We start from the raw sequence: 22,653 nt of genomic DNA, 5'->3' as shown, positions 1-22,653 counted from the left end.
GAAGTGGAACGCAATGTTTACATTGATCCATGTCGATTCAGTGTTTTGTTAAATCGGTTGACAAATTTTAAAGTGATGACTTAGCAAGACTGTATGGATGAAAAACTGATTTCATTTCTTAGCATTTTGAGAACATTCGTCCAGATTTCATCTGCATTAAACACACATGGCTATTTTTCTGTGGAATGCGTCTTCCCCGTTCTAATTTTAGCGCTATTTATAGAACGGGGATTTACACGAAATCATTGTAAACAAAATGTATATGTTTGATTTTTTTCATTGTTACCTAAAGTAAACACATCCACGAATAAAATACAAAATTATATTAAAGAAACAACACAGATAATAAAGACAGATACACACGAGTTCCCGGTATATATCGTCTCCTTTACGAGTTTGATTGATTGATTGATCTTTTCCGCCACACTCAACAAATTTTCAGTTATCTGGTAGCCCGTTCGATAACATGACGGAGCAGGCGGCGACTTTTGATCTTGGAGATATTAATGAAATTGAACTACGTGATATGTGGCTCAAAAAATAAAAAAGTTTAGAAACATGCGTTGTGTCCTTTAAGTAATTATCATGTCTTCATGGCTATGGATTACATGCGTCTTTCGATGGCTTGAACTTCGATCTCTCGAATTATGATCTTTCAAAGTGAAATCATGGTCCCAATTTTTTTTCTAAGTAAGTAAGCAAAATTATACTCTTGACCTCTCTAACTTTTGATGTTTCGAAGTGAAATTTGGTTTATGTAAAACATACTTAATTTTTTCCACTTCTGATATGGAGGGAATTCAGACACACCATCACTCAAGCATATGATTATTTTCGCTTGGATCTTGCCTGGATAAAGGTAAATTCCAGGGGCTAGTTTGGAGATTTACAAAACACGGACGCACGGATATAGATAGAATAGTAGAAATCACGGATTTATTTTGCACAGATGATCAGAATGTCCGTGCATTTTTCTAATAGAATCTACCATTGATTTGTAACTTCGAACATTCTTTCAATTTTTTGTGTACACTGCAGGGGGAATATGTAGGTAGAATTTATCAGACACAAAAATTCGCCGTGTATTGTGACGTCACTGTAATTGTTTCATCACATTTGAACATGCGAAAGATACAAACGAAAGACTATATTACAAGTAATACAAGTAGAAATATTTATTTCATATAAATTCATCAATGGAAACAATTTACAGATTTTCCGCAACTTTGGTATCCGTGAGTCAATGACTAAATGATTGGTGTTCCGTGATGTCTACATATTCTACTTACACATTCCCCTTGAGAGGCATTTAATGTTTGTGTGGATTTATTTTTGTACAAAATATTTTTGAAGTTTTCATCTTTGCTGGCTGCCAGAATTGTGGATGAAGCATTCCTACATTAAATCAACACGAAGAAATCCAAAACAATAGTTAAAATGGTTGGGCTGTAGAACGACATACAAGCAATACATGTGTATCTAGTTTTCATTCACTATACTATCCCATTCCCGTTCTGGCATTTTATCTTTCATCCTATTCTCCTTTTCATACGCGTAATAATATCAACCATCCCCAGTATTAATATAAAGCTCAAACCGAGGACTTAAATCCAATCTATTCGATTCCGGGTTTCATGTATGCGACATAATCGTGTTTTCCTCATGTCATTCCGCTTATAATAAGTTGTACCCCATTCCATTTCCGTCATCATAAGCTTAATGTTATATTTCATTCCATGTTTGTCTCACTGAAGATCAAACTGACGACCTATGCCGAAGCCAATTGATAGTATACGCGATCCATATTCCACTGTGTGCAATCCAATGTCATCCTATTCATATGAGGATCAAACTGATGCCTCACATCGGAGCAAATATCATGTAAAACAGAACGAAATCTGCTGTTTGAATGTTGCTAGTACTTGATTATATTTTTTTCAAGGAATTTAAACTAAAAACCATTAAATATTCCTTAAATGCATTGTTTACAACACATACTTTGTCGAAAAAATAAATTGCGACCAACCCTAACCCAAGAAATTGAGATTTCAGATTTCACATTAGACTGACATTTTCAGCTCTAACGCTCCTGTTACAAGAGAGCATAGCTTCAATAGAGCGAGACAATCGGAATTTTTCTTTAAATATGATATGATTGCATTAAATTAACATAAATTCTCCACACCAAATTATTGCGATTCTCTTCGTAGAAATATGGCAGCCAGTAATGGAGTGTAAAACAGGACGAAATCTGCTGTTTGAATGTTACGAGTATCTAATTTTACTTTTTTCAAGAAATGTAGACTGAAAACTAGTAGCTATTCATTAGACGCATTGTTCGCAACACATTATTTGTCGAAAAAATAAATCGCGGCTAAAACTTTCAGATTTTGCATTGGACTGACATTTTCAGCTCTTAAGGTAAGGTTTGCTACATTTTGACATGTAGCGAACAAAATTGTGTTGCATATCAGTATGTTCAGTAGGAATGTATTTTTTAAAAATTGCCCGTGTCGTTTTTTTACCAGATAGGCTTATTTTGTGATGTTTTACATTTTCGGGATCTTTGTACAAAAGGAAATACTAATGATATAAAAACTACAAGAGGCAAACTTATGAGGCAAAAAGCTGGTGGAATTTTTAAAAAGGGTATTATCTATAAGATTGAACTAAATGGTAGAAAAAATGTTATTCTAAAACACAAACAATAGCACTTTTTATATCTTACATAAAATTTAAATCGGTTGCCATGGCAACAAAAAATGCATACTGAGCAGCTTTACAAGGTCTACGTCAGAGAAATTTCACTTTAAACATAATATTTGAACCATAAATATTTAAGAAAGCACATAGAATTACTACCCATCGGGCTTCGTTTCCATGGTAACAGATTAAAAAGAATTATTTCATTTATGCGATTTGCCACTTTGTTTTATAATTGTACAACTTTTGAAGAGTGAATTGAGTATTATCATGAATAAGATACAATTACAGCCCAAACTGAGAAATTATATTTTTAATTATTAAGTATTGTAGTATCACATTTGAGGTTTTTTTTTCCTGAATAAAATACAATATTTTCAATATCCCGGTGAGTTTTCCACGGTCCTGTTTCGTCACAAATTCATTGTTACATTAGCCCGAACCCCTCTCTCTCTCTCTTTCTCTCTCTCTCTCTCTCTTTCTCTCTCGTCGTTATATCTCTCTTTCATCCCATATACTCGTACAGTGTTGTATATGGAAATTATATATGCATAAACAATTTATGTACCTAAATGATTTCCTGATTTATAAATCTGCAATACTCTGACCAGTAAACCATACGGTATCAGGATTCATGCACAATACAGGGTAAATATTATACTCTGATACTTCCCCTGATTGAAGATAGCTGATCGGCACGGACTAAGTGTGTCGCAGTCTGTACAATGGACAATGTTGTTTACTTTTGGAATGCAAATGGAGTTTATCGTTTTGTTTCATGGATTATGCAAATAAAGGGACGCGAGTACGTTAAGTCAGGTTATGAAAAATTTTACTGGGATAAAATCCGCGAAACAATGTGACGTCATAATTGAAATAAGTATATCACTAAGTATATATTAAATTCCGATTTTATTTTTTATTTAATTTTTATTTATGCATAAAATAAACCATGCAGATACTAAGATCCAACGAAATTCGAAATACTATGCTTGCTATTGTGTAATTTCTGTCTGATCAATATGAAAGTAAACTGATGACGTCATGACTATACATCGAGTGACGTTGCCACATGCAAGGAATTTGTTTATGTGTGCCATGCAAATATTGACAAAATGTAGAGTATTTGAAATATATGACATGGGATATATAGAAAATATATGTGAAACGCTGAGAATTTATTGATATTAAGAAGGTATGTTGATATCATTCATTGACAATTTTGTTTAACGGGGAAAAGATTCTATTTAGCATGTCGATCCGATTTTCCTCTGTCACACACTGAAATAAAACTGCAAAAGTAGCACATTAGGCCGCATACTTTTAGAGACTTTTTATACACCGTGTGAAAGGTCATAAACTAATGTACACGTCAATTACTGATAGAATCGTCTGTTAAGGAAACTTTTAACGAAAACTGCATAGCATCAGTGCAAAATGTAAAACATGGGCTAGATGGTTTCGTGTTTAAATGTTCAATAATTATTTCTTATTGAAAGTGGTATGATTCTATCAGTAATTCTGATATACTATGGGTATTTTACCGTCATTATCGCCAGTTAGACCAATATTTAAATCTTGGGATAATGTCCTAATTTTACTTTTCTATCAATGTACCCCCATAATCTATTTATAGCAGTCATGCAATGACGTCATACGGAAGCGCATGTTTGTCATGTTGTTATGATACAAAATGTTCTCATGTAAACAACCAAAATAGTTTTTAAGAGTTAGTAGTTCTCTCTCTCTCTCTCTCTCTCTCTCTCTCTCTCTCTCTCTAAGACAAATTTTAAAAATTATGCAGTTTACGTGCATAAATGAAGCATGACCTGCTAAAACATACCCGCGGGGTTTACTTCTACTTAGAGTATTTTCGACATCTGCGATTCTTTACAGATATTACGAGTAGACCCAGGTAAATAGACGTCTGCATTCGATGCGTTTTCATTTCGAGCATACATGCCATGTTTATAAGTACAGTAGTATTTATGTATTTGCCTGTACTGTCCTTTGTACGAATTTTTAAGGTACGAGTTATCAAAATAAATGCTAGAAGCCATGTGGCTGAAACAGTGTTTACCTGTGGATTTTTTGGAAGTTTAAGGGAAATGACAGTGTAAGTAATTGATTGCCTTCGTAAATTTATTCTTTTACGTCTACTTTATTTGATGTTTAATGCATAGTTGCAGTTTTTAACAATAATGATATATATTTGTGCTTTTCTCAAACCTCGTCTTCTCGAAGTATGATACGCCATTGTTGTCATCACTATGTCTAGGACAATAACTTGTCTATATGTAGTTGAATATTATATGAAATTTGCATTGTTTTCTTTCTCTTCGATAAAATGATGTAAAGTACGCTATAAGAATATGATTTCATGTTCATAATAGAATTTGAGATAGAATAGGTTGCTGTTCAAAATAATTTTCTATGGAACGCCATAACAGTCATTGTCAAAGTTAGTTAATTCGTACGCTATGTAATAATTAGCTCGTCTGTAATAATTAGCACATTTTCTTATTAGTTTTTATCTTTCTTTGTTGTCCTTTACCACATGTCATCTCACATATTCGTCCTTGTCAATAAAGACATCAGTTTATTTGGACTTGGGAGTATTCTATGGAGATGCTTGGTTGTCTGACTGTCTGCTAATCACGAGACAGTACAGTAAAGGAACTTTCCCTCAACATTTCATCAGGACAGTTGAATTAGTCACCATGGTGGACATGGAGGAGAACATCCTTACACCCACACAGGACATGGAGAGTAGCTAAGTACTTCGTTACTAGCTTGAAAATACGGATGTATAATTAAATGCTGTTATATAATAAAATTTAGAAATTCATTTCAAAATTAAGGATTATCTCCCTCTTATCCTTAGACGAATTTGACTACACTTTTTCTGGCACGCTGTTTTTGGCTATAATAGCTCTAAAACTTCATTGTTATTTCGAATTTCAAACATTTCGGTTGAGCATCACTGAAGAGACATTGTTTGTCGAAATGCGCATCTAGTGCATCAAAATTGGTACCGTATAAGTTTTACATACAGGGACCTCAACAGAAACAGAGCAAAAATCAGAAAAACGACAGTGGAAACCATCGGAAAAAGGGGTTTGAATATTTTCATGAAAAGAAAAATGTGAAACTCAACAAAATACATAAACTTTGGGCTGAAGTTGATATGCTACAAGCATCAGAGTGGAAAAACTTTAAAAGTGTGAGCCTCTTGGAATTATGTGAATATGACTTAAGTGAAAGGTACAAGGTATAAAACAAATTTGTATCAGAATACAGTGAGCTTGATTTTAGAAGTAAGGAAGATGAAGTTATACGGGAGTATGAAAAATTCGCTCGAGAGAAAAAGACTGGTAGAAAAGGCTTTCAAAGACATTCAGGAAAGGAAACAGACACTAGTGGAAACATCTTCATCACATGGATCCATATTTTCTGTGAGATCAGGAATTTCAGTGATTGCCAAGAAACAAGCAAAGTAGAGGCGGCTAGGGCAAAGATAAAAATTTCAGAGCAAGAGAGAGATTTTCTGGAGAAGTTTAAAGTAGAAGAAGAAGAAGCACTGACAAAAATAAAGACAGAAAGAAGGAAAGCTGAACTCAACTCGAGCCCATCTCGTCTGGAACACGAGAAAGAATTAGCTGCAGCAGAGGCGGAGGTAGAAGTGTTGAAGATGGTCGGGAGTGAACTGGAGAGGAATGAAATAACTGATAAATTGCTTCCCAAACAGCAAGAGAACTCAGAGATAAGGCCAAATCGTTATGTGAACGAACATTCTCAGTTTACTGGACACACCTACCTGAATCCAAGTGCAAGACCATTCGATCCACATTCCATGCAAGATCCTAACTGTTCACAGGAGTTTTTCTATCCTTTACATCAGCCTAGAGAACAGTCACCAGAACGACCTGTACTTGTCAACATGAATTTCTCTCAAAACCAAGTGACTTCGGACCTCACAAAGTTCCTGCTTAGAAAGGATTTGCTGTTTGTAAGACTTACAACATTTTCTGACCAGCCTGAAGCCTACTTGTCATGGAAAAGAACCTTCAAACAGGTAATAAGGGCCTCCGTGGCCGAGTGGTCAGAGCATCACGTTCAAAATCACACGGACTCTCACCTCTGTCGGCACGGGTTCGAATCCTGCTCGCGCCGGTAAGTGAGAAAGTTTCCCAGTTTACTTTCGGAAGGTTGGTGGTCTCTTTCCAGGTGCATTGTATCTGGGTTCTATTCCACCAACAAAAACTGGGCGCCACCATATAACTGAAAAATTGTTGAGTGTGGCGGAAAACATCAAATCAAATCAATTCAAATCAAACAGGTAATGGATGAACTAAATATTGGTCCATCGGAGGAATTTGAACTACTAATCAAGTGGTTGGGACCTGTGTCTTCAAAATATGCACAAAGTCTAAACATATCTAATGTCAATAGACCCATTCTTCGTATAGCCCGTTTATGGGACAGGTTAGATCACAGGTACGGTTGTCCCGAGATGGTGGAGGCGGCTCTTAAAAAGAAGATAGAGCGATTCCCAAAGCTAAATAACCGAGACAATGAAAGGTTGTTTGAGTTGGCGGACATCTTGGTGGAGATCGACAGTGTGAAAGAGAACTCAACCTACAGTAGCCTGCTGTCCTACTATGACACATCTTCTGGTGTTTTGCCCATTATACAGAAGCTACCTCATTCCCTTCAGGAGAAGTGGACATCGCGAGAAATAGGTATAAGAAGAACCACAGCGCGATCTTCCCTTCTTTCAGTGAATTCTTAGACTTTATTTAGGAGATGAGCTACATTAAGAACGACCCAGGACTAAACTACGATAACAACAACAACATGGAAAAACATCCAATGAGCACCCCGCGCAACAGAGTCAATGTAAAAATGACAGACACCAACACCAACGTTAAGCCAGTGAAAACAGTCTTCAAACATCCAAGGTGTATTATTCATATAAATTCAAAGCATGATTTGAATGACTGTAAGGCATTTAGACTGAAACCCTTAGAAGAGAGACGTCGACTTCTGAAAGATTCTGGTGTCTGCTTCAAATGCTGTGCTTCGAAGGACCATAGGAAACGTGATTGCACAACTGTCATTGTGTGCAGAGATTGCGGAAGCCACAATCATTGCAGAGCTCTGCACATTAATACGACGACTGATTGGCCTAAAGGGAGAAATAATGGCGTGGAGGGACCCATTAAACCACCGAATGTTGACAATACATGCACTGAAATTTGTGGAAGGAATGTCGATGGAAAATCCTGTGCAAAGATCTTACCAGTTTATGTGACAAACAAAAACATCCCTCAGACACAAATAAAGGCATACGTCATTCTGGATGAGCAAAGCAATAAAACATTAGCAAGATCTGAACTGTTTGATTCCTTTGGAGTGAACAGTGTCTTGATGGAATACATTCTGAGGAGCTGCTCTGGAAAATCACAAATGTTTGGGAGAAAATCTGGTGGATTCATCATACAATCAGTCGACATGTCAGCCAAGATTGTTTTGCCTGAAATTATTGAGTGCAGAGACATCCCAAACAATAGAAATGAGATCCCGACTCCAGAAGCGATGAGACACTATTCACATTTATGCGACATAGCGAACAAACTTGAACCCATAGATGCAGATGCCGATATCCTCCTTCTGATAGGAAGAGATGCAATTGAGGTACATCATGTACTGGAGCAAGTTGTCGGACATTTGCCCCAGAGGCTCAAGCTGGGATGGGTAGTCATGGGAGAAATGTGTTTGGGCAGAAACCACAAACCGGATAGCATAAGTGTCTGCAAGACTTATCAGACATCCCAAGGAGGACCGACTGTTCTACCCCCTTGTCCTAACAAGTTTGATGTGCTCGAACCAGCTAATTGCATTTCTTACCCAAAGTCTCAGGACATGATCAATACTAAGCTGGCATCAGATGTCTTCATGCAGACTGATCTAGATGACACTATGGGACCCTCGATCGAAGACAGAAAGTTCTTAAGTTTGATGAACAAAGAACTTTACAATGATGAAGCTGGACACTGGTATGCACCACTTCCCTTTTGTGTTCCTCGCAAGAAACTACCAAACAACCGTGCGATGGCTGTTCAACGATCCAGGTCTCTGGAACGAAGTCTAAGACAGGATCCAGTGAAACGAGAACATTTCTTTGAATTTATGAATGAACTCTTTGAAAGCAACCATGCTGAAGTTGCATCTGCACTACATTCCGGGGAAGAATGCTGGTACCTTCCGGTGTTTGGGGTCTACTACCCCAAGAAGCCTGGACAGATACGATGTGTGTTTGACTCCTCAGCAATCTTCGAAAGCGTCTCATTAAACGGTGTGCTATTGTCGGGACCCGATCTCACGAATAGCCTGATAGGAGTTCTCATGCGTTTTCGAATTGAGCAGATTGGAATTATGGCTGATAAACAGAAAATGTTCTATTCGTTTACTGTAAGAGAAGATCATCGAAGCTATCTGAGATTTCTATGGTACAAAGATAAAGACTTCAACAAGGACATAATTGAATACAGAATGCGGGTGCACGTATTTGGAAATAAACCATCACCCGCCATTGCAAGCTATGCTCTTCAGAAGACAGCGGATATCGCATCTGAAACATCTGGAAAAGACATCAAGAAGTTTGTACAAAGAAACTTCTATGTTGATGATGCTCTGACTTCGGTTTCGTCTGCAGAAGAAGATATCGACCTTCTCACAAGAACCAAGGATGCTCTGATGACTTTAGGAAAGATCCGTCTCCACAGGTTTGCATCCAATAGTGGAGAAGTAATGGCTAACTTACCTCTGCAAGACCTCTCCAGGGAGCGCAAGAATGTAGATCTTGACTCGGATGACTTACCAATGCAGCGAAGTCTTGGGCTAAACTGGGTTCTTGACTCGGACTAATTTACCCCTTTCATGTTTCCCTGAAGGAAACCCCTTTCATCCGACGTGGTGTACTGTCCTCCGTAAGCAGTCTCTTTGATCCCTTTGGACTCATAGCCCCTGTGACCATACAAGGCAAGCTTATTCTTCGTGACCTGATTTCAGGAACAGTGGATTGGGACGAACCCCTCTCTGAAAATCATAGAGTGCAGTGGGAGCAGTGGAAAAATTCTCTGAAGGCATGCGAGAACGTATTTATCCCAAGAGCCTACACACCCGTCTCCTTACGAAATGTGGTAAGAGTAGAAATTCATACCTTTTGCGACGCTTCTGAGAGAGCTATAGCTGCAGTTTCCTACTTAAGATCAGTCTATCAAGATGAAACTTCCCACACCAGACTCTTGATGGGAAAAGCCAAGGATGCACCGAAGCATGGAACAACTATACCCAGACTTGAGCTGTGTGCCGCAGTCTTGGCAGTTGAGGTCTCAAACATTGTCAGAAGAAATATGGACATCAACATTGATGTTGTAAAGTTTTACACGGACAGGAAGATTGTTCTGGGCTATTTACACAACGAGACCAGGCGATTCTATGTTTATGTAGCGAACAGGGTACAGCATATCAGACAGTTGACGTATCCTGATCAATGGCAGTACGTACCCACACAGAAAAACCCAGCAGATCTGGCTACTAGATCTGTACCTGCTGACAAAATGAGTAACAGCATATGTCTCAAGGGACCGAAGGAATTTTTGGATGGTCGTCATGATGAAGGTTTGCTGGAACTTTCTAAGGACTCTTACTCTCTAGTGAGCCCTTGTGAAGACAAGGAAGTACGTCCCATTGAGAAAGTTGATACATGCTTGACCAAAATTTTATCAGATCCTGGCATTGAACTCAGATCACACCGATTTGAGCGGTTCTCGAACTGGAGAAAACTTGTAGGAGCATGTAATTAGAGAGTATTGTCAGGTTTGTTTTTTGAAAAATGCTTGGGAATAAAAAATCCTAGCATCGTTAATGTCGAATCTTGTCTTTGAGGATACTATTCACAAACAATGATTGATTATGACAGCATAAAAATAAATCCTACATTTCCTAGCAAGATCCGCAGAGATTACATTGTCACAACATAATTTTAATGGAAATTAACCGTAGTGCATACTACATATATGTATATATATAAAATGTAGACTTTTATAATATCAAAGAAAATAATTTATAAATGATATTTGAGAAACAATATTATTTTGTCAGAGATTTACACATACGCCGCTTGACACTTAACAGCGGTGTAGATAACGAGTAAATATTATGTCATTTTCCCTCGATACATCTATAACGTGACGCATTTTTCATTATAACGTCATAAAGCACGAAGTGCGTTGAGGTATATCAAGAGTTATCTCCCTCTTGTCGCAAACCTTACCTTAAGTACCTGCTACAAGAGAGCACAGCTTAAATAGAAAGATATGAAGGGATTTGTTCTTTAAATATGAGATGAATACATTAAATTAACATAAATTATATAAACAATGGCCATGAAACTACTCTCGTAGCTATAACGTTTCCAAAAAGTGTCGAATGATTTTTATATCATATTTATAGTAGTTGTCTACCCCCTGGGGTTAACATTTAGAGTTGAGATACTTAGAAACCTTTTCTACTGTAGATAGTTGTTACTATCTAAACTACTGTAGCATAAGAACACGTGTTTAGAATGCATTGGGGTTAGCCTTAGAACAGTTTGGGGTTAGACGTCATTTGATCTTCAAAAAGTGTAAAAAGTGACATATCTATAGTAATGTTCTAGCCTGGGGTTAGCATTGGAATTCAGACTGAAAACATTGAATACTCTTTAAACGCATTGTTTGCAACACATAATTTGTCAAACAAACAGAAAATAAATTGCAATTCAATTGAATGCGATTAAGGAAATTCAATATTTTGTTCATACGTTTTCGCTTTTATTTTTGTAGAAAGTGTATCACGATGATAATTTTTATGAGAGAATAGTGTATTAACCTATCGTGAATGAATATCTGAATAGCTTAATAACCTGTAATCCAAAATACTGTTTTGGGACATGCATTTTCGACTGTTACAAGAGAGCATAGCTTAGATATAGTAATATAATGGGGTATTTTCTTTGAATATTACATGATTGCATTAAATTAACATACATTTTCCACCAAAAATTATTGTATTCGTAAAAATATGGCAGCCCGAAAGAAAGTGCAAAGTGACAAAATCTCATAGCTAGTTTTACAGGCACTATTATTATTTTTCCAAGGAATTGATAACAAAAACCGTTAATTATTATTTAGTCATATTGTTCACAATACATAGTTTGTCAAAAATGAATCGCGTTTGATTTAATGTTAATTACATGAATTCGGATTTCTAACTGCATCTATTTCAGTCGCGTTTTATTTTTTCAACAAACTTTTCCCCATCCATTCGAATTAATTCATTAATTCATGTTTGCAGTGAAAATACCTTAACAAGGATGAAAAAATAGCAAAATCACAAAAATTCGAAAACTCGAATCCACCCTATAAAATGTATAACTGTTAGACTTGTCAATTTACTAAATGTTAAATGGATAGTGTTCTTCCACTGATTCCACACTGATAGACTTGACAAGAAATGAATGCATGTTTCTGTATAGCTGCATGAATGACAATTGTTTCTTTCATTTTTTTGTAGTTCAAGCATTTCCTGTAGAATATGCATGTAAGTGTTTTTGTAATGACTTTTGTTATTGCATTTTGAGCCGACTAGATTTATTTAGTATTTAACCTATTTGTCTGTCCGTCTGTTCACCTGAGAGATTCTCTCTTCATCAAAGCATGTTGTATATTGAAGATTTTATGAATGGGAGGTTTTTCGTAATATGCATTATTTCAGATGTAAAACAAACTGGGAATGTCAACCTTAACTTAGGAGATCATTAACCAGAATCAAAGCAAACGCTAACTATAAATGACATAAATGACATATGTTCTGTTATAAATGGCTTCACAATATTAGCAATGAAACGGTTCACTGTGGTGTCGATTTATCACAGTGGGACGGCCACCGTGGTATCGATTTATCATAGTGGAACGGTTCACTGTGATATCGATTTATCAGAGTGGAACGGTTCACTGTGGTATCGATTTATCATAGTGGAACGGTTCACAGCGGTATCGGTTTATGAGAGTGGAACGGTTCACCGTGGTATCGATTTATCACAGTGATACGGTGTGTTAGGATGGGTTTGTTTTAGGATGAGCGTGTGTTAGGATGAGTGTGTTAGAATGAGCGTGTGTTAGGATGAGTGTGTGTTTGGATCAGTGTGTTATGATGAGTGTGTATTAGGATGAGTGTGTGTTAGGTTAAGTGTGTATTAGGATGAATACATTTTCATGGAATTGCATCCCTATGTGATATCAGTGTAGTGTGTGTTAGGTTGAGTGTGTATTAGGATGAATACATTTTCATGGAATTGCATCCCTATGTGATATCAGTGTAGTGTTTTATTTACTTTTTCTCTCACTTTTCTCCCTGTATGTTGTGTTTGTGAATGTGCAGTAGTATTCCATTATTGTTTAATCTGTTACCATGGTGACAAGTAATTTTCTGCTTCACAGACAAACATTCTGCTTTTGAAAACGATGATAGCTCCAGCATCCATAGTTGTCATGACAGAATAATGTGATAATGAAATATCCTGTTTTTATAGTTACAGAATAGTGTGATAATAAAATACCCTGTTTTTATAGTTACAGAATAATGTGATAATGAAATACCCTGTTTCTATAGTTACAGAATAATGAAATACCCTGTTTCTATAGTTACAGAATAATGATATACCCTGTTTTTATAGTTACAGAATAATGTGATAATGAAATACCCTGTTTCTATAGTTACAGAATAATGTGAAAATGAAATATCCCATTAGTACTTTTAGTTTTGATATTGAAACCAGATTACAAATGTAGAATATTATGATCATATGATCATCCTAACACTAAGAATAAGAGATCATGAAATGGATAAACTGATCCTTGATGTGATGTAAACTGATCCCGGTGTGATGTGAACTGATCCCTGATTTGATGTGAACTGATCCCTGATTTGATGTGAACTGATCCCTGATGTGATGTGAACTGATCACTGATTTGATGTGAACTGATCCCTGATGTGATGTGAACTGATCCCTGATTTGATGTGAACTGATCCCGATGGGATGTGAACTGATCCCAATGTGATGAAAATCTTCCTTGCTTGATGTAGAATCACTTGTTGCTTGCTGTTTGTAATCACCTCTTGTCATCTTACTGGAACGTCTGTCATTTTCTTATCAATACTCACTATCATTATATATTTCAGAACGTCTGTCATTTTCTGATCAATACTCACTATCATTATATATTTCAGAACGTCTGTCATTTTCTTATCAATACTCACTATCATTACATATTTCAGAAAGTTTTTTCCCTGGTTTTGATATTCTTAATTTTTATTATATTAAACCACCGTTGTTGTGCATTTCAGTTTTCATGATTATATTATTTCATCTTGCTTTGAACTTAGTTTTTGCTACTTTTAGTTTTTGACCTTTTGACCCCTCCCTCCCTTTGCAGGCCAGAAGTCCCCAGACTGTCATTCCCTATGTCAAGGTCAGCCTATGGCCGTCATTGCACCAGGACAACACGAGTTTGAAGGTCATCGAAGTCTACCCAGAGGAAATCGACCAATCAGAAGCTTTACATCCCCAAATCCCCTTAACCACCCAAAACCACTATCTGGGGTTCATCACCATAGTAACCCCAAACATCAAATAGGTAAGACGGGAGTCCCTGCAAAGTGACGTGAGCGGCCATTTCTAAGAGCTGAGTGCAGTTATGTGTAACAGTCAAATTTCAGTCGATTCACAGGTATAGCCAGTCCAATATCATCTAATGCTGACTGTGTTAGGAAGTGAATTGTCCTCATAGATAGAGGAACATTACCTTTATAAGGAGGGACAAATCTTAGCTGTGTTTAATGAACGAACATTATCTCCCCTCTCCCTTTTCGACACGTTTGCACATTTAAAACTGCTAATAAAATTTTGCTAGTACTGCACCTCGATTGTTGGTAGAGGAAAGCCATATTCTAATTGTCGATAAACTAAGTCCTGTCAATCAAATTTAACAAACTCAACAAATAAGTTGATGTTACAGGGGTTTTTAACAGTCTCGTTTAAAGTCAGCATTTTGCAATTTTTATGGTATTAATGATGATCTTATTTGCAAATACAACCTGTCACTAGCTTGAATGCTGTTGTGTTTCATACCAAGTGTTAGGCTTTTCTGTACCAGTGGGGTAGCCTGAGTTACTTAATGTGTACGCCTATTGTTAGGCTTTTCTGTACATATTAATTTTGTCTACGGATTGCTCCGTTTACCTGATCAAGATAGAGGGCTCAGGATGGGTGTGACCAGTTAACAGTGGATGCTTATTTCATCTAGATATCCATTCCCACTTCTGGTGTGTCCAGGGGTCCGTGTTTTCCTGTTCTCGATTTCTTTATAAGATTCACGAGGTTGATCACTCACTGTACGTTATCTTCATATTATCATGAATGACCGACAATAACTTACACCTGTGCATTCAGAACAAACTTTTCTTTGTGTATTTCATTAAGTCGTTAATTTATCCCACATTGCGGTAAACAGGAAAGTAACAGATTTAATGTAATTTGATTATGAAGCTGGCCATTCATGTTAGATTAACCTTTAACAACTAAATCCTGTGGATAGATGGACAAATAATGGGAAAGCAGGTTTATTTCTTTGAACACATATTCAAGAAATGGGGTGACTAAATGGTTGGTTAATTGTTTAACGTCCCGCTTAAAAATTTGTCACTCATATGGAGATGTCACCATTGCCGGTGAAAGGCTGCAAATGATAGGCCTATGCTCAGTGCTAAGCCTTTGAGCAAGGAGAGATCTTTATCGTGCCACACCTGTTGTGACATGGGGCCTCGGTTTATGTGATTTCATACTAAGGACTGCCCCATTTAATCGCCTCTCATGACAAGCAAGGAGTACTGAGGACCCGTTTTAACCCGGATCCCCACGGGAAGAGACTGGATGAGTTATAGTTAACCTGCTCCGTCTTCTTTGACCTCCTCCCTTAGAAAGCATGGATATGTCCTCTAGTGCATGATCGTTCATTGTCTTGTTGTGATTCAGCTTGCCATCCATAAAATTCTCTGCAACTGCTACAAGTCTATCTTTGATTTAAACAGGAAACGCCAGTTAACTGAGAGGGTTAATCTACAAGTAGTTCTGATTCATTGTGTAAAAGTTTCGGCTTAATTGATTGTGTAATTTTCTTTCTGTAAATGCTTTTTGTAGTCAGTTATGGATGGCAGTGCTTTGAATATTATTTCTCAGCTGCATTGCATGTCAGCTTCATATATAGTAGCTTAACTACCAACAGTCAAATTGTCATTTGCTTTTTCATTGAGTTTAAACTATCACTTGACTAAAAGTTAACTGAGAGAGCAGAACACTGTTTCTGTATGTGTATGTTGTGGATGTTGTAGTCACCAGTGTAAGGCAGGGTGTCCCATTTTCTCTTACTCCTTTACTTTATTATGTACATGCTTTAGTTATTTGATGTTAGGCAGGGTTTATACTTTGTCTATCCCTATTGTATTGTATATGTTTTGTCATGGTTAACAATGATTCTTATTCTAGGTACAAGTTGTGCCCCTCTGTAATAAGATTATCTGATTACCAGTTTATTTTCCCATGCAGTTAAACCACAGCAATCCCCTTACAAGAAGGCGGGACCTCCTCTTTCAGCTGTTCCTGTGAAACCTCGTGCCATACCTGTAATCAAACCAAAGGCTCCAGATGTTGTACTTAAGGCGGGTGCCGACCCAGATATCCAGGTGAGGTATACAGATCCAGAGTTCTTCTATGATTTCCGAAATAGTCTTAACTTATATACTGTAGTAACATTGTAATGCAAAGATTTCTTTCTCCTTTTGCTACAGTAATGTCCATTTATACACCTTTCTGTAATACATAAGAGCTGACTTTACATTTTTACTTGCAACAACCAGATATCATATGATATTTATATCACATGATGTTAAATATATATGATGGTGTTTCTATCACATCACATGATGCTTACATGAATATTTATATCACATGATGTTATTATATGATGGTGTTTATATCACATCACATGATGCCTACATGAATATTTATATCACATGATGTTTTTATATGGTGGTGTTTATATCACATCACATGATGCCTATGTGACTATTTATATCACATGATGTTTAATATATATGGTGGTGTTTATATCACATCACATGATGCCTACATTAATATTTATATCACATTATGTTTTTATATGATGGTGTTTATATCACATGACATGATTCCTACATGAATATTTATATCACATGATGTTTAATATATATGATGGTGTTTATATCACATCACATGATGCTTACATTTATATTTGTATCACATGATGTTTTTATATTATGGTGTTTATATCACATCACATGATGCTTACAGTTATATCACATAATGATTAATTGGTATGTCTTTTTTTCTCACAGAAATCTGAGAGTACTGAGGAACTTTCTGCTGAGATGGCCAATTTGGATTGTCTGATGAAAGACTTAAACGCCATCACACAACAGAACTTTGAGGTTTAGTGTTTGAAATGGAGAGAAGAATGAAAACTTTGGAGAACGCTGTAGGGAGAACCTTTATAATAAGTTGTCCTTTACTGCAACATGGCAGCATCAGTTTTGTGGAAAATACTGTGTTGAATTTTTCTCACACCATTGTAGTGAACAATCGACTGTGAGACGAGTTCATGTGTTTATTGAGTGGATAAGAATGACGGTGAATACACACTCTTTTTATTGTGGGATTTATCGATGCTGCAAGATAAATTTGTATTGAAGGACTAGAACAAACTGTATCTAGAATGAAGGGATTAAAAACAAACATTCAGAGACATCGTGTGTATAAATCAGGATCTAACAGACGTGGATTAGAAACTGCAGATTTGGAATAGCGTCATTACATGGAATGTGTTGGAAAGGGAGATCTTCAAACATTTTAGTGAAATATCATATTTTCTATCAATTCTGTCGAAAGATGTGATAACTTTGTAACAGAACAATTCATTTAATTCTAAAATCGAGCCTCATTCTCATGATAAATCAGCCTCTCTTTGATATGGACAACTCCATGTCTGAGATGGGGGTGAACAGAATATTTCATTTTTACTGGTGCCTACATAATGATTCAGATATTCATTTCCTTGTATTTTGTACAATTTGAAAATTTACTCACTTGAAATGTTGCCATACTAAGCCAAAATTTTTCATCATAAGATAAGTTTAACATACATCGATCATCGTAAACCGTAGCATTTCCATTGGCTGTTTTATCACCTGTCTGACATTGTTCATGAAGAGATCAATTGACATCGAACATGATTGTCAACTTGGAGTGCACAAAATTTGAGAATATCATACAGTTGTATATTGTTTAACATAATATAGTTGTATATTGTTTAACATAATATAGTTGAACACCGATATCTGGAATACCAGAGGTATGTTGAAGCGAGTTGGAAGTCCCAACTACATTTTCTTTATGTATTTCAACCTCAATATCTCAAAACCTCAGACATCTTGAAGTTTGTTCTGAACCCCATAGAGTACGAGATAGAAAGGTTTGACTGATATCCACTAGGTGTATACTTTTAAGATTTGGGTGTCAGTTGATGACACTGTCAAAATGTAACTGGCGTGACGTGTGCACTTTACACCGGTGTAGTAATGAAATGTCGCATCATTGAGAAGGAACTTTGTAAAATGACATATTTGTTACTGGAAGTAAATTCTAAAACAGATTAATAACCGGATAAAACTGAATCAGTGACCATTCACAGAACAGGATTAAACTGAATCAGTGATTGTTTGCTTAACAGCAAAATATGATTTTGGCAATCATGGTGTTGAAAAGTTATTGAATCATGATTTCATATAGGTATCTGGTTCCCGATAATGCAAGTACTGTAAGTATGGTGTTTGTAGAACAATTTCATCACAATCCCTTCATGTCTGTATTATGACTGTGGTGCTAATTTCAGTAATATCAAAATTCCTGATTTAATCATGTAAGCTTGTGTGTATTAGTGTAGTCAAGGTCAGTTTTATTTATAAGTGTAGCATCTTTAATTAAGAGGGGAAGCCTATGTATGAGGAAGTTTACATGATTGGGAGGTGAACATATAGCTCCCTTATACAGATCTTTACTGCTGACTTTTTAGATCTCATTTGTACAAGTCGTGTTTATGTTGAATTTCGTAATGTCACAGGATGCCCAAGATTTTTATTGATGCATCAAATGAAGTAGGATTTTGCTGTGTTTACGAGCGATGTTCTATTTGATCAAACAACAATGTGAATGGGTCATTAATATATGAAATGTATAATACATGAAATATACCCATAAAAAGAGGTTTTGGATTGATTTTAATTGTTCAGTTATGTTTTTCCATTGAATTTTCAAGTAAAGATTTATGAATAATTAAAAAATAAAGCTGGTTTCATTGCGAAAATATGTGCTAAGTATTGTTTTTATTAGCAATATGAAAACATTTACAACTAGTTCTAAAAAATCCTACAGCATTTTTTGGGAGTGGGTATCCTATGTCCTTAATAGGTTAGGAGGAAGCTGGTAGCTTTCATATTGTGCTACATGAAGCAGTTATATTGAACAAATGAAGTCACTTTTTAGTTTTTATACATGCATATTTTTTTTATTACTTTGATTGGGAAATGTTTATTTAGGCACGCACTTATTGTCTTCATTTGGTTTTTACAACACACCTCGTTGAACTAAATATATATATATATATATATGTCACAATAAACATGAAGTGTAAGACTTCTTCCTAATTTCCTATGCTGCCTAGGAATTTTTCACTTTATGAAAACCATGTGCTGGCGATGGTCTAATCAACATACCTCGACACATGACTGTCATTGGTTAACACACCACGACACATGACTGTCATTGGTTAACACACCACGACACATGACTGTCATTGGTTAACACACCACGACACATGACTGACATTGGTTAACACATCACAACACTTGACTGTCATTGGTTAACACACCATGACACATGACTGTCATTGGTTAACACACCACGACACTTGACTGTCATTGGTTAACACACCACGACACATGACTGACATTGGTTAACACATCACAACACTTGACTGTCATTGGTTAACACACCATGACACATGACTGTCATTGGTTAACACACCACGACACATGACTGTCATTAGTTAACACTTCACAACACTTGACTGACATTGGTTAACACATCACAACACTTGACTGTCATTGGTTAACACACCACGACACATGACTGTCATTGGTTAACACATCACAACACTTGACTGTCATTGGTTAACACATCACAACACTTGACTGTCATTGGTTAACACATCACAACACTTGACTTTCATTGGTTAGCATTGATCTGTGCACATTCATGTTTTCCCTGTACTTCTATGTATAGAGTTTTTTTTATAGTTGGCTTTTTTTCGACGGTTGTGTACTCATTATTTATAAAGATACATTGTGTTTTACGTATTTTTGTTTTTATAGTAGTATTCACATTTAGCATTTACCCTTGTGGTCACGTGACGTCACTATTGACGATTTCTGCTTATGGTTGTGTTTGTATCATGTAAACATTTGACCTCGAACAAAATCTTCAATGAAATAAAATTTCGTAAGTACATTCCTAGCTGTTGTTTTTTGGTTACACGAGGAGTATGGTGCAGATCACAAAGCTTTCATTGTAAAAATAACTGAGAGTGATTAGTCTCATACTCCTACAAAGCTTTCGAATAAATTCAGCCTCATAAGAGTATCAAGATACCTCATCTAATAAAGGAACACAATTGGTGTCCATGGGAATCCAACAGATTGTTGGAGGACCTGATCAGCAAAGACTACAAAGATATTGTCAATGAGGAACTCCAGCATCTCTTTGATTTTATATTGCTTAACGACCCGCTATAGGATTTTTCACACATATGGAGATGTCACTATTACCGGTGAAGGGCTGCAAGATTTAGGCCTTTGCTCGGTGCTTACGGTCTTTTAGTAGGAAGGGATCTTTATAATGCCACACATGCAAAGACACAGGGCCTCGGTTTTTACAGTCTCATCCGAAGGACCATCCCATTTAGTCGCTTCTTACGACAAGCTAGGGGTACTGTGGACCTATTCTAACCTGGATCCCCACGGGACAGCATCTCTTTGATATTCAGAGTACCAGTGCGTAGAATTAGAGTGGTAGTTAACAAGATAAGTTTTTATAACTTTACTATTTCATAACTTATGTTAAATTAGTTTTTAAATGTTTAATTTTTGTATTTATACATACAACCGAATTATATAAATATAAATATATATATATATATATATATACATACCTATTATAAGACTTCAGCCGACGCAAAATATTTATCGACCACCGTTAGGCAGACGTATAAATTAGGCAGACGTTTTTAAGTCTGCCCAATTTTCTACTTGTAAAATGAAATTATGTATTTAAATTTTGAGTAAAATGTGTTTTCTTTCCTTAAATTTAGAATCTAAACTTTACATTTCGGGCAAAAAGATTTCATTTTATTCATAAAAGTGTTAATTCTAGAGTTGTTAAAAACTAGCGTGTATTATTTTGGCAATATACGTTTCACGACTTGTGTAGACATTTTTCAAATGGGCATCACAAACGAAAGCGGAAATATATTTAAATTTCGTATGATTTTTTCCTTATTCTGAACCACTAGGTGTCAGATTATCTAGATTAATATTTTTAAAGATGGTATTTAAAAATTTTTAATTTTCCAACACCGTGATTTTTTTGTTGCGTTCTGTTTTGCTGTCATGTTACGGAAATGAACTTCGGGAACCTTCGGAGACACCCGGAAAGGATCCAGCGTCTGCGAAGATGTTGTCACGTGTAAGTAAATTTTTCTTATTTTGGTTTCAAAAATGATTTCAAGGCACATTTCTCGCAAAGTATATATTGTTAGGTTTTAGGCTATTACAATTTCCCCTACGAGTACGAGTAACCGCGTTGGTTTTCTTCACTGGGCAGCGAAAGAAGGGTCTACCGTCTCCGAGTCTCGATCTCGTCACGCCATGACACACGACTAGGACAATATTTGTCGCGTCGTTTACTATGGTTTAGCATTGTTATAAAGGTTTTCTAGGATATAGAGAATCCCAAAAATGTGTTGTCATTATGCCCTGCACTTAGCGACACAATGCAGGAGACGCCGTGCAGTTTGCAATGCAATGTGCATTGTCCTTATTTTGATTGTGTACGTATTGCACCACAGGAACCGGTAGTTTTGTCTGCAATAATTGTAGGGTCTATATTATACCACCCCATTATGTTCCCTACTATTATTACTACAGACTAAATGACTGGTCCCTGTCAAAGGCGCATCTTTCAAAGATATTGCACTATTGTAAACAATGGAGGAAATTCGAAAGATATAACTACATGTATTTCTCACCAATTTATGTTGTCCCTTTTTACGTTTTTCATTTTCATGTTTTAGGAATCTTAGCTAAATGTGTCATTACCACATAATACTAATTTATCCACGTTTTAAAAATATCTTGTCCCACAGGGCTTGAAGCTAACTTTTTATGTCACCAGTCCAGTCGGACTGATGGGGTATAATTTCAACCAGTCCGCAGAAAATTTTACCAGTCCAACAGAGTTTTCCAGAAATAATTAAACATATTTCATTAATGTTATTAAAATGAAATTAAACTCAATATGTCTCAGATAATATTGTAACACTTAAATGTGGGATTTATATTTATGAATCAGATTCGTCTGATATCTACAGATCAAAGCATGCCAAATGTGTGTATAAAATTTCATAAGTATATTTTCCA

At 36.2% G+C, this 22,653-nt stretch overlaps 2 protein-coding genes across 2 annotated transcripts; both read left to right on the top strand.

Moving 5' to 3' along the window:
- Positions 1-7,509: 7,509 nt before the first annotated feature.
- Positions 7,510-10,574, top strand: LOC125674273 (uncharacterized). Its single transcript, XM_056146797.1, has 2 exons — positions 7,510-9,561; positions 9,660-10,574. Exons 1-2 carry the CDS (start codon positions 7,510-7,512, stop codon positions 10,572-10,574), a joined length of 2,967 nt encoding a protein of 988 aa, XP_056002772.1.
- A 3,610-nt stretch (positions 10,575-14,184) lies between these two features.
- LOC125658751 (neogenin-like) lies at positions 14,185-20,467 on the top strand. Its single transcript, XM_056147810.1, has 3 exons — positions 14,185-14,447; positions 16,415-16,551; positions 17,242-20,467. Exons 1-3 carry the CDS (start codon positions 14,291-14,293, stop codon positions 17,338-17,340), a joined length of 393 nt encoding a protein of 130 aa, XP_056003785.1. The 5' UTR covers positions 14,185-14,290; the 3' UTR covers positions 17,341-20,467.
- The last annotated feature ends 2,186 nt before the right edge of the window (positions 20,468-22,653 follow it).

The sequence above is a fragment of the Ostrea edulis genome, chromosome 8, assembly GCF_947568905.1.
Source record: "Ostrea edulis chromosome 8, xbOstEdul1.1, whole genome shotgun sequence".
NCBI lineage: Eukaryota > Metazoa > Mollusca > Bivalvia > Ostreida > Ostreidae > Ostrea > Ostrea edulis.
Note: the sequence above shows the minus strand (reverse complement) of the source record. Positions and strands in the feature narration are given on the sequence as shown.

Coding starts and splice junctions, on each gene's coding strand:
- LOC125674273 (XM_056146797.1), top strand. CDS start 7,510: ATGAGCTACATTAAGAACGACCCAGGACTAAACTACGATAACAACAAC. Junction 9,562..9,659: donor TCTCCAGGGAGCGCAAGAAT/GTAGATCTTGAC, acceptor GTTTCCCTGAAG/GAAACCCCTTTCATCCGACG.
- LOC125658751 (XM_056147810.1), top strand. CDS start 14,291: ATGGCCGTCATTGCACCAGGACAACACGAGTTTGAAGGTCATCGAAGT. Junction 14,448..16,414: donor TAACCCCAAACATCAAATAG/GTAAGACGGGAG, acceptor TTTCCCATGCAG/TTAAACCACAGCAATCCCCT. Junction 16,552..17,241: donor GTGCCGACCCAGATATCCAG/GTGAGGTATACA, acceptor TTTTTCTCACAG/AAATCTGAGAGTACTGAGGA.